The 12,542-nt window shown below is 39.1% G+C and overlaps 1 protein-coding gene across 1 annotated transcript; it reads left to right on the top strand.

The window, feature by feature from the left end:
• Positions 1 to 143: 143 nt before the first annotated feature.
• ppp3r1b (protein phosphatase 3 (formerly 2B), regulatory s1ubunit B, alpha isoform, b) lies at positions 144 to 9,384 on the top strand. The gene is made up of 6 exons (XM_067499782.1): positions 144 to 306; positions 1,216 to 1,255; positions 3,833 to 4,009; positions 4,300 to 4,359; positions 4,989 to 5,173; positions 6,004 to 9,384. The coding sequence occupies exons 1-6, from the start codon at positions 304 to 306 to the stop codon at positions 6,049 to 6,051; spliced, it is 513 nt and encodes a 170-aa protein (XP_067355883.1). The 5' UTR covers positions 144 to 303; the 3' UTR covers positions 6,052 to 9,384.
• Positions 9,385 to 12,542: the final 3,158 nt, after the last annotated feature.

Genomic DNA, 12,542 nt, shown 5'->3' with positions numbered 1-12,542 from the left:
TGGTTTAGGTACATTTTCAGCAAAATGCCAACATTTTACCAGCAGCCTCTCAGCTGAGAAAATGGTCATTTCACCGTTATTATGAAACATGCTGGTTCCTGTTCCTGACAGACCAGCACCGGTTCACACCCCGTCCTCCTTTGTGCCCCTCCGCCGCCGTCAGTCTCTCCTCCGCTCACGGGAACAGGGAAGTCAGGCAACCGGTGCTCGGCGTCTTCTTACCGTTAAAACTCAAAAGCCGTGTCGCCCCGCTAACTGAGCTTTAATTCGCTCCCCCAGCAGCTGTACACTAACCGGTGAAAAATGGTGAGAATTATCTGCTGTTATATGTTTTAAATAAATGTTGGAGCCAGTTTTGTGATCACAGCTCGTGCTGCACTGTTAGCTTCAGAACTAGCACTGCGGCTGCTAGCGTTAGCCAGCGTTAGCGCTGCAATCAAAGCGTTCAGCGTAATCGATGCTAAATCGTTTTATTCATGCTTATTCTAACTGTCGCACTCTCAAGAATCCTCGTGTAACGTAACAAAATAATGGCTACGTGTTAGCTACTGCCGCAGTAGAGAAATACTACGGTTGTGCTAGCAGACTAGCTGCTAGCGGGACGGAAGTGGAGTAACATTTCCACCAAAATAAAAGCTAACGCTTTATTTTTGGCTCAGGCAAAAACATCAACTACAACTTTAATAAGCTTTCGTCATTATTATTATTATTATTATTATTATTATTATTATTAAGTTAACAATTGGTGGATTCCACATTAGAAAGAACAAAAAGGATAGTTTCTCCTGATGTGAGCACAACCTGTTTCTATTATAATTCATTTAATATTTCATTGATTTGTTAATATGATGACTGCACTTTAGCGTATTGTGGTAGGCATTTTTAATACTTTTCCGATTAGTGAGTCAACATGATTCTGTCTGCTGTGGTCTGTTTTCCTGGCTGCACACACACATACTGTACATACTGCGCAGTATAGCAGTGATGATGAGAGCACTCACAGAGTGGCTTCAACAGATCACAAGGATTTTTCAGTTTCAACATTTTATACTTTGTAATATTTAGACTCCAAAATGGGTTTCCAATGATTTGCAGATTGGTGCATTTGGTTTTCAAACCATGCACCTTTTTGGAAACAAGGCTCTATTACAAACATTTCCCGTTTTGTTTTAATCAAATGCTTGAATGTAGAACACTCTATTCTCTGTTCTTTAGGGAAATGAAGCCAGTTACCCCCTGGAAATGTGCTCGCACTGTAAGTATCAATGTTACTTCACATGGTATTAGACGAACAGTTTGTTTGATAGTGAATAGGCTGTGATACCTGCCACACTATACACACACAGAGCACTGAGGTTTACATCCTGCACTACTGGAAGATTGATTTATACTAGGAGAAAGTAGTCATGGAGAGTAGGTGTTGATGCTGCATTCATGTCAAGTTAGGAATAGATTCTGGACTTTTAATTGAAGTCACTGGGTACTGTGGTTTCCTCACATGGTCTAAAGACGAGCAGGTAGGTTAGGTGACTCTAAATGTGAGTCTGGATGGTTGTATGTCTCTGTTATGTCCTTTCTAGCCAAACTCGACATGACTCTAATTGGCTTTTTGGTTTTCCATCAGGCTGAAGTTATGCGTAGTACTTGTGACGCGGTATTCTTTTGGTCTCACCTACTGTATGTTGAGGTCTGAAGCGAGCTAAAGTGAAAAAGCTGCAGCATCTACATCATAAAATAAGAACAGACTTCCTCATAATCTACAAACATCCCCAGCTTCTCAGGTTGAGACCTGAGACAGCACAGCACTCATTTCCGTTAATTGAGTCCGGAACCCTCCTGAGGGCTCTCAACCTTCTGACACCTCCTAAAATCAATTTAGTCCTTCCTTTAACCTAACCCTCAAAGTAAAATATGCCTGAAAGGAAACTCTGCTTTCCTAAGACATCAGCATACTATGTAAATCTGACTGGATTGTCGCTGAGATTATTCCTCACATCACTGTGATGTACTTGTTTTCCATCATCACAGCGGAGAGAGTTTGGGTTTTGCTGGACCTTCTCCAGCTCAGCCTCAAACAGTTTCTACATGTCTTTTACTGAGCGTTTCCTCCAGCTGAGTCATAGCTTTCACCCTGTGAGAGGATGTGTAGGCAGCACGTTTATCGTGCTGCCTACACATCCTGCCTTCCAGGTTCTCCACAGGGTCCATCAACTGATGTCTTTTCAGACCTGAAGCTGGCAGATGAGGCTCCAGGTGAATCTCACAGAAGGAGACCAGACACACCAGGCAGGACTTCAGGGCCTTCAGTTTGGTTCCAGGGCAGACGTCACAGGGAACTTCTCCTGGTTTGACAACTTGTTGCTCTGAGCTGCTGCTTCTTTTCAGTTGAGCTTCATGTCTGAACTGAGAACAGTGACATAGAGGAAAGTGTTGATTTCCTCTTCTCCAGCCAGTAAATTTATTTACCTACCATTAGTGCATTTGCATTTTCTTTATTGTTTTGTAAATTAGGCTACAATCTTTGCTATGTTTGGATGGAAAACAGTTGTTTATAAATCTTCCTACAAAAAGTATTTCAAGAATTCCTTATTTTCCATATTAATTGTGCTTTATTTTCCTTTACACTATACATGCCATCATTTCCTCTCACTCATTAGCCTGTGTCAGACATGAACTCTAGAGAATGTCAGGATGATCCTAAAATTATCAGGAGTTTCCCTTTAAGACATGTAACCGAAGTGGGGAGATAGTCCGTGTGACTCACTTGTGAAGAAATACTCTGTGCACTTTGAGCAGGGTGCAGAACATGATGCAAAAACCAAACTGTGGAAGTGACAGCGTTCTGCTTTGGAATCTGGTCGTATACCACAGAATCTCGTGCTGTTCCTTGTATTTGTTTGATGATTTCCACGTCTGCCCTGACCAACAGAAGTTCACGAATTTCATTATCCTTTCACTTCGACAGTGTTGGTGTGTTCGTGTGAATCAACGTGTTCTTCACTTTCGGGTGTTTGTATTTGCCCGGTTTCATGGCAGTCGTAGGAAATGGCCATCATCGACACGCCCACTCACTCATGGTGAATTCTCTGCAGTATTACCTCCTCTATTCACAAATGAGCTCAGTTGAAGATAATCTGGACTTATCACTAGGGAACTGGCTGGTTAAAATCCGAGTGATGTCAGGGCCAACAGACTTGGGCGTTTGGGTTCACAAATACACCCAGTGAAAGTCTGGAAAATGTCAATTGATGATCAGTGATGACTTTCACAGTCAGTGTATTGTGTATCTCTGCAGGTACTATGCAGTCCACACATTACATGTTATTTAATTTGGTGGATTGTTTGAAAAATATGGAAAGTCACAACCTCCTGCCTTAATTCGACATTGTAGATTATTTCCTTGAAGTACCAGGTTACAAACACGGTAACGGCCCCTACATCCACAGTGGACTCGTGGTCAGTAACAAAGTGATTAATGCTGAAAGAGGTGTCACGTGACCTGGTGTGGGGGCTTAGAGTAAGCGAACCAGGAGCTCCAGTAACCCAGGGTTCACTATAATTGGTGCAGTGTAGAACCAGCAGCTCTGGACCATCATGGCCAGTATGAACAAGAAAGCAGGTGAGTTTGGTTTTGCGTCAAAGGGTGATTGTTTCCACAGGCAGCATATGAATAAAAATAACAGACAGGTAGATAACAGGTGCTTTAATAAGTGTATAAAAGTTTACAGGTACAACTGTTGCCCCAGCTCAGCCGATCGTCCAAGTAATCTGTACTGAAGTCTTTGTTATGGTCTGTCTGTAAGTAGCTCTTTGTCTCCATGTTTCATTTCAGTCGATGCTGATGAGATTAAGAGGCTCGGAAAGCGATTTAGGAAGCTCGACCTAGATAACTCCGGATCCCTAAGTGTGGAGGAGTTTATGTCTTTACCGGAGCTCCAGCAGAATCCCCTCGTGCAGCGAGTTATTGACATATTTGACACCGACGGCAATGGAGAAGTCGATTTTCAAGGTAAACTAATCATTAAAAGAGCAGTAATCAAAGTTTTGCTGTTGACATCAGCCCTAAAGTTCCTTGTTCCTAACAGAAGGTGCTATATTCTAAACTGTGTAACTGAACCAGATGTAAATACCTGTAAATAAAAGCTGAAATGTGGGTCATTGTCTCATATTTATCTTTTGATGTCAAACCCAAATGTTTTCATTCTACAGCAAAAATAAAGGAATTGGCCTCACTGTTCCCATACTTTTGAAAAGGAATCTATTTACATATTTGCAGTTAATTGTTTTTTCTTTGTGCAGAGTTCATTGAAGGAGTTTCTCAGTTCAGTGTCAAAGGAGACAAAGAGCAGAAGTTGCGCTGTAAGTTTTTTCTGTTCACCTCCATCTTTAGTTCTCTTTTATTGTTATCATTAGATTTACAAGCAAGACAAAATCTCATGGCCCTTTTTGATGATAAAAGCTCACAAATACAAGGACTTTTCAACAATTGAGGAAAACATGGACATTTAATATGCACAGGATTATTGAAGATGCTTTACATGACAACATTTCTGTCTTTAACAGCTTTTAGCTACAATGCAGCTTTTTTCCACATGGGGGCAGCACAGTCTGACATCATTGTGTTGACACAATACATATATGTAAACAACTTTTATAGTATAAGGCTGGTGACAAAATCATTTTTTAACAAGTCTAAATCTGTTTATACATTAACAACATTGTCAGTATTTTTTAAATAATGAAACTTTCTAGATTCATAGATTACAGCAAGCAGACAAGAAAAAATGCAGAATTTTACTGTCAGTTTTCTTTAAATTGCAGCACAGCACATTTTGCAAATGTATCATATGATGTTTTACTCAGAAGATCCATTTTTAACAATGAAATGCTGCATTTGTTGAGTTTTGAACTTTGTATTGACTGTGGATTGATGGAAACAACCTTAGAAAAACTGAAATCTTTCCTCTCCGATGTGTCTTTGGCCTCAGTTGCCTTCAGGATCTACGACATGGACAAAGACGGATTCATATCTAACGGGGAACTCTTCCAGGTCCTCAAGATGATGGTCGGCAACAACCTGAAGGACACCCAGCTTCAGCAGATCGTTGACAAAACCATCATCAACGCAGACAAAGATGGCGACGGCAGGATATCCTTTGAAGAGTTCTGTGCCGTGAGTAGTGATGACAGAGCTTCGTCAAAGGGGTCACAACTCCAGCAACATTTGTAGAAGGAAGAACAACTTGATTGTGACTCCAAAATAAAGGCCACAATCTGAAACCCACTGGTCTTATAGTACCTTGTTTTTTTTATATTGCTGGAGTTTTGGCCTCTTGTTACTAAACAATAGATGAAATGTAGATGATGCAGTGTCAGTGACTGCCTTCCCAAATAAGTGTTTTGTATACAAGTTAAACTTTGCTTCTTAAGCAGGTGTGAATGTGGGCAGTCATCAGATAGGTTGGTCTGCTGGGTTTGTAGCAGGATTTTTTATTTTTTATTATACATAATATTTTTTTATTGTGATTATTTATTATCATGCATCTGACCTACAGTCAGAGCATGACACAGTGGGACAAACACTCCACCACCACCAACCCATTGAAGATGGATAAACTAAAGGTTTTTTACAAGCTAATAACAAGGGAAGCTAAAGAGGTTTCTGTTAGAAAGCTCTGTGCTGGACCCCCAGTTCTGGAGCATGTTCCAGATAAACAACAGAGCGGGGAAGTTTTTGAAGGTTGAAGCAACACAGATTCTGAACCAGATATTTATTTGAACAGTAAACAGCTGTTTTCCAGATTGTTCAAATTCACATTTTCCTCGTGATTTGAATATTATAAATATCAAACCTTTTGGTTTCTGGTATTGGGTGTATTTATGTGTAACTGCTTCTAAGGAACAATTTCCGGGATGTTGAAATGAACAGAACCTTTACAGCAGCAACAAACCTTTAACCGTAAACCAATTAAATGTGACATCACTTCCTTTTGTCTCCTACAGGTTGTTGGTGGATTAGACATTCACAAGAAGATGGTGGTGGACGTCTGATGCTTTGACTTCCTCCATCGGCTGGTGAAAGTTCTGTTTTTCATAGAAAGTATTTTCTCTGTTAAGTATTTTCTCTGCCCCACCCCCTCCCCGTCCTCACCTCTGCTGCCTCCTGAGGCCTTCTGCAGCCTTCACCGTGTATTGCACAGTGACTCAGTGGTGCACTTTCACTGGTGATGATGACTTTGTAACACAGAGCTGGAGTATGTGTGTGCAGTGTATGTGTTACTGGTTTTTCAAGGTATGTGGGTGTTTTTTTTTTTTTTTTTATATATATTTATTTTTATGTCATGTCTTTTTTTTTTTTTTTTTTTTGAGAGTCAAAAAGTCTTAAGGAAAGTAAAGTCCAGTGGACAAGTAGTTAATGGTGATATTACTTGAGTTCACAACACAAATGTTACATGATGTGCCAACACAGGAATGCCTCATTCTTTAATCAGTGTATGAATCAGCGCATTCCATTTTACTGGATTACTGCATCACTTGGACATTGACAGCTTAATTCTGCCATCATGTTTAGCACCGAGCACCAAAAGACAGTCCAAGTTTATGTGAACCTTATTTACAAATGGTAATTATCATTACTCTGTTATGGCATGAATGTGACCTTCTGTCGGGGATGAAGCTGCTGCTTTTTAACAACGCTGACACCTGGTGATAGAGAGAGAACTGCGCAGATAGCAGCGTTTTCCCCAGTGAGTTTTTCCTGCAGTGGTGCTGTTGAGTGCGTGATCATGAGCTTGTTGCACTGGAATAGCTTAACTTTACTATCATAGGGCTGCTGTAGTTACATGGCATCGTGAATATTAATAAACAGTGTTAACTTTCAGCAGCAGTGCTCATAATTCTGACTACGTGTAGGAACCACTGCTTAGACAATAGTAGCATCACATGCTTGTGTACTTGTGTTTTTGTGGTTAATACCTTAAGTAAAAAAAGTTAACTTTGATATAAAAACAACTGTTTTATCTTTTCTGTAAATTTAAAAAGATTATGACACAATTAAATGCTGAGCAGCGGGATGATGTTGCATGAAGCTATAAACAATATTCAGGAATCCTTTCATTTGGTAAAACATTGGTTATTTTAAAAAATGCAGTAGAATTGGACATTACAGATACTTGTAAAATGCTTTTATTCAAACATCAGTAACTGTAGAAATTTAAATCTGTTTGCTGCTCAACCTAAAGACTAAATCAACAACAGAATATGAACCTCAAACTGCACAACGGTATATTTACTTATGTTCTTCAGACATTTACAGCTGAATTTAGAGACTTGTGATTAATTATGACTTCTGCTAGTCGGGTTCTATGTTAGTAAAATCCTGGCTTTCTTTGAGCTCTGTCACTTATTGAAAGATTTAATAAGGGATTCAGTCACATCTGTTTAAGGTAAAATATTCTTTGACACTTTGACACTAGACTAGCAACAAAAAATGTGTAATATTTCCAAGGAGCTGATCTAAAACACCAAATACAGTGCTCCAGGCTAAATGTTCCACAGTCTATGAAACAAATGCCAAATGTCTAAATCTCCAAGTAAGAACTTTTTGTTTAATGTTAAGTTGAGAAGGACGAGGGTTTGGCCTCACATCACTGCCTGTGTTACACCGAACAGCGGCTTGTCAGACTTTGTGACCTGAAGCAGAGCAACAACAGGTTCCCCTCTATGTAATGATAAGAGAGCAGTGCGGCAGAACGTCAGGGCTTTGTTGGGCTGATATTCATTGGATGATAAAGTGGATTAAAAATGATTTTCACTCTGTAGCTGCAACACAGCCCCTTAGTGAGGGTTAGTGGACGTCACAGAGCAGAGAGACAATAAGTTGTACGAAACGCTTCAGCCCATCACGATATTCATGGTTTGGAATTTAAGTTGTCACATCTTGCAGTAGCACAGTTGGAAACTGGTTTTTGCCCCTTAATTATAATTAAAACAACAATTTGTGTTATTATCTTAGAATAAGGTGAATTCTTAAATATCAAGTCCTACATTTCACAAAACTGTTTAAATTTATGTTGGTGACTGGAAATAAACTGCACGTAATGAATTATTTACTCCGAATCACGTAATTCAGAAGCATGTGGTTTCGCTGAGCAGTTTTGGACCTGGTTTCAGATTTGATCAAATGGGGTCAAATGACCTGCGTAGTTGGAGTTCAGGTATGTTTGTGTGACGTGGAGGTGGTCTTTTCTCTTCCTCGTGTCTTAAGTTATTGCATGCAGATTGTGTCTTATTAAAGCTTTTATAACATTTTTCAAGTTTCCCAGGCTGATCCCAGAGTAGTTTATGAAATGAGTGGTTTTCTCTTTTCTTTTCTGTGCATGCAACATGACAACATAGTGATTGTATAGGTGGTTATGGTTGACCACTCGCACTGAAAATACACAGTTTTTACTACGGTGGAATAGTTAACGAGCTGATCCTGAGGATCAGTATCAGGGCCGATCCAGACATATTTTAAAGGATCACTATAGGCTGGAATAAAGCTGAACAAAATCTGCTTCTTTCTTTAATGAATTTTGGGTTTTGTCTCAGCCTGCTGGTGTTGCAGACTCTCCTTCATAGTCAGGCGCTAAGTGAATGTGATTAATAATATGGGCAAACTAGAGTTTTACTGTGTGCTAGTGTGAACTGGCATTTGTACCATTGCACTTACTGGGTATAATGACAAACATTGGTAAGTGGCTGGTTGTTTCAGCTGTAACTAATGAACATCAAACCCTTCAGTAAATTACTGGTTAAACACTTTTGTGTTGCCAGTGTTTGTTTGTGGGCAAAGGTTGACTGTAAAATAAGGTGTGTCACTCTTCAACACCACTTCACAATCTTTGTGATACTGTAGGTCCAGAAAAAACAATGGGGTGATGCATCTTCACTATAGAGCATCCTGTCATGTCAATTTCCCAACCAGCATTCATACTGTTTTCATTCATATTGGCAGATAATCAGTATTGGAGGAATCTTGATTGGGATCAGGGGCCAAAAACTTGATTGGCACATCACTAATTTGCAGTATTTATGAAGGTGCACAATGACATAAAAATGAGTTTACAGTTTAGTTAGAAGTTATCGACTATTTTAAAATAACTTTAAGATTTTGTTATTAGCAGATGTTATTGTTAATGTTAATTGTATATTTCATGAGTTATATTCTTAAAATTTATCTGGGATTTTTATTAAGTTTGCATTTTAGAGTGAAATTCAGTGACACTGTGTATTGTTTACATATAAATAAAGGTGATGAGTATGACAAACATTTTAAGCACATGGATGTTTTCAATAATATTTAAACATGGAACTGAATAAAATGTAATCTTTGGGGTCAAATTTTAGTTTTTGTCTTCTTTAGCTTAATTGTTTGTATTAACACACATTTGTGATAAACATTTGGTGTCAAACTCATATTTAATTTCAGAGACAGACTAAACCCTAGAAAATTCAACACTTTATTGTAGTGACACATATTGAGACAAGCAAATTATAATTATTTTGTAAAAATCAAATATGCATCTTCACTTTCAAAGTCTGACCTCCAAAGCCCGTGTTGGTAGAAGTGAGTCATGGTGATTTGTAAAGAAGGAAAATAAAGGCCTCTCTTCTTGTGGCTCACATCAAAGTTCATGAATCTGCCATCAGGAGAACACGGAACGATAATGGTCAACGTGACAGGAGGAAAGGTGGAAGCCACTATTCCCCCAAAACAACTGCCTGACGTCAATCTGAGGACGTGTGGATCAGTCTATCAGTCTGTGTTTGAATTCTCCAGGAAGTGGACGATGCAGTTTGTGATGTACTGTTTTATGTTTTGGTACCTATTTAGCTTAAGGACTTAGATTTATGTTTTATATCATATTTATGCAGAAATTGAGAACAATTTCAAACAATTATGTGCCACTGTATGTTAGAATGACATACAGTGGCATAAAATTTTGCTGTCTTGCAGCATGATACTCCAGTTGTTTAAATTCTTTTTTCTCTTATTAATCTACACTCACTAAAAACTGATTTATTTAGCATATCAGCCACAGCAAGAGAGGCCTTAGTTTCCTACTTTACAAATCACCATGACTCACTTGTATCAACACGGATTTTAGGGATCAGACTTTGAAAGTGAAGGCGCATATTTTGATTTTCACAAAATAATTATGAATAAGAATATTTAAACCCTTGGCAACAGCACTTATTTGTTTAGCTCAGCTGCCTCCCATTTCTCTTGATTGTTCCTGCACTTTGACTGGAGTCCACTTGTGGTACATTAAATTGATCGGACATGACTTGAAAAGACACCTATCTCTCTATAGAAGGCCTCAGAGGTCACAATATAGACTGTATCAGAGCCAAAACCATGAGGGAGAAAGAACTGCATGCAGAGCTCAGAAACAGGATTATTGCCAGGCACAGATCTGGGGAACCTACAAAACATTTCCACTGCACTGCAGGTTCCCAAACGCACCTCCTGTGTGCAGAATAGGACAAAGTTCCAGAAGGACAACGAGTGCTGAGTGGTTAGACGGAATCATTTCCTTAGTTCAAACACATGAAAGCCTGTTTGGAGTTTGCAAAAAAAAAACATCAGGAGGACTCTCAGACTGTGAGGAAGAAGACTCGGGTTTGTTGGAACCAAGGCTTGTTTTTCAGTAGCAGGGACTGGGAGACTGGTCAGACTTGAGGGAAAGCTGAATGGACTAAAGTTTAAAGATGTCCTCAAGGAAAACCTGTTCCACAGTGCTCACGACCTCAGACTGGGCTGATGGTTCACCATCCAACATGACACCAATCCTAAGCACACAGCCAAGACAACACAGGATTGACTTAGGCACAACTCAATGTCCTAGAGTGGCCCAGACAAGTCCTGACTTGAACCCTATTGAACATCTCAGGGGAGATGTGAGAAAGTCTGTCCACTGATTGTCCCCATCCAACCGGACTAAGCTTGAGAAGATTTGCAAAGAAGAACGGTAAAAGAATTCTTTAATCCACGTTTGTAAAGCTTGTAACATCATACCCCAAAAGACTCAGGGCTGTAATAGCTGCTAAAGATATTTCAACACAGTTGAAGTCTTAAATTCTGTAACACTAGAACATAACAAAATGAATAATTTCCAAATGCATTGTTAGGGGTTAAATATAACGGACATGACGAGGGCCAACTACAAAACATGATTGTAGCTTAGTTTTACAAAATGTCAATTAATCACCTTTTCAATTTTAAAATAATTGTTAAATGGGTAAATATTGTATAATATCTTAAATTTGACATGATTCAGATTTGAACCACTTTGCACACAAGTTATTACACTGCAACTATGAACCCCCAAAGATTTTGTTCTTTTCTTCTTTATAAGGGGCAATTTTATTAACTTATGACTTCAAAGTTCTTCATATCATGTCTGTTATTTCTAATCCCTCCAAGGGGTAAGTGAAAATGTTTTAAATTATTCAACCCGATTCTCTTTGTATTTAGGTTTATGATTGATAGTAATATTAGCTTTGTTCCAAATAATCTCTCTGTGTGGTGAAAAGTTGTGAACATCAGAGTTTCCAGGATAAAACAAAAGCTGGTGACTGAAAGTTTTGTTGACAGTATAGAGATTATAGTTACATCCCATTAGGAGCCATATTCCCTGGTGAGCTCTTAGCATCGATTGCATCATGTGTTTGTGTGTGGAAGCTGCATTAATCAGTTTTTTTTAACACCTTTGATTGCACTGATCCACAGGAGGCTGAGATGACCATACTTGACACTCATGCAAGCAGGTGTGACAAATGTCTTAGTCTGAGGAGTGTACAGGAGGGGTGTGTGCGAACCAACACTGATCTGTTGGGAGATGAATGAGTGCATCACAACAGTCACAATGACAATATCTCTTTGCTTTGTTTCTTTACTCTTCAGTAAAGAGAACTTTTCTAGATAAGTGTATATTATTACATTTCTTTATTGACCCCCCAAAACAGTCACATCAGTTAAGTCCTCATATAACTGGAGACACATCTGGGTCATCCAGATGGTTCAAGTTCTAACTTTGTGGACCATAAACAACAGTGTTTAATGCATTGTCCCATGGATCCTATTGAATTGTACTTGTGATTGGTTGATGATTTTAAAAAAAAGAAGCTTAGCCCTTTAAACAAGCATTTAAACTCAATTTGTTTGTTTACTGGACACTTATTTTAAGATGTTTTAACATCAATTTAGGAGAATGAGCACTTACATTTCTGGAACTGATCAGTAGAATGTACACCCTTTACTGGATGGAAACTGGATGGAGACAGGTAGGAGGGTACTCGGTGTGTCATCTGGAAAGAGGAAAGTAGACAAGGAGACTTGGTGGTGGAACGAGGAAGTTCAGGAGTGTATACAGAGAAAGAGGTTAGCTAAGAAGAAGTGGGACACTGAGAGGACTGAAGAGAGTAGACAGGAGTACAGGGAGATACAGCGTAAGGTGAAGATAGAGGTGGCAAAGGTCAAACAAAGAGCATATGAG

This window comes from Channa argus, chromosome 3, assembly GCF_033026475.1.
Source record: "Channa argus isolate prfri chromosome 3, Channa argus male v1.0, whole genome shotgun sequence".
In the NCBI taxonomy this organism is placed as follows: Eukaryota; Metazoa; Chordata; class Actinopteri; order Anabantiformes; family Channidae; genus Channa; species Channa argus.
The sequence above is the reverse complement of the archived record's forward strand: the minus strand, read 5'-3'. Positions and strand labels throughout refer to the sequence as shown.

What these genes read in the sequence shown, in the direction of transcription:
- ppp3r1b (XM_067499782.1), top strand. An exon ending in CAAAGAGCAGAAGTTGCGCT is followed by an intron (nt 4,360 to 4,988) that starts GTAAGTTTTTTC and finishes CTTTGGCCTCAG; the next exon opens with TTGCCTTCAGGATCTACGAC. An exon ending in CCTTTGAAGAGTTCTGTGCC is followed by an intron (nt 5,174 to 6,003) that starts GTGAGTAGTGAT and finishes TGTCTCCTACAG; the next exon opens with GTTGTTGGTGGATTAGACAT.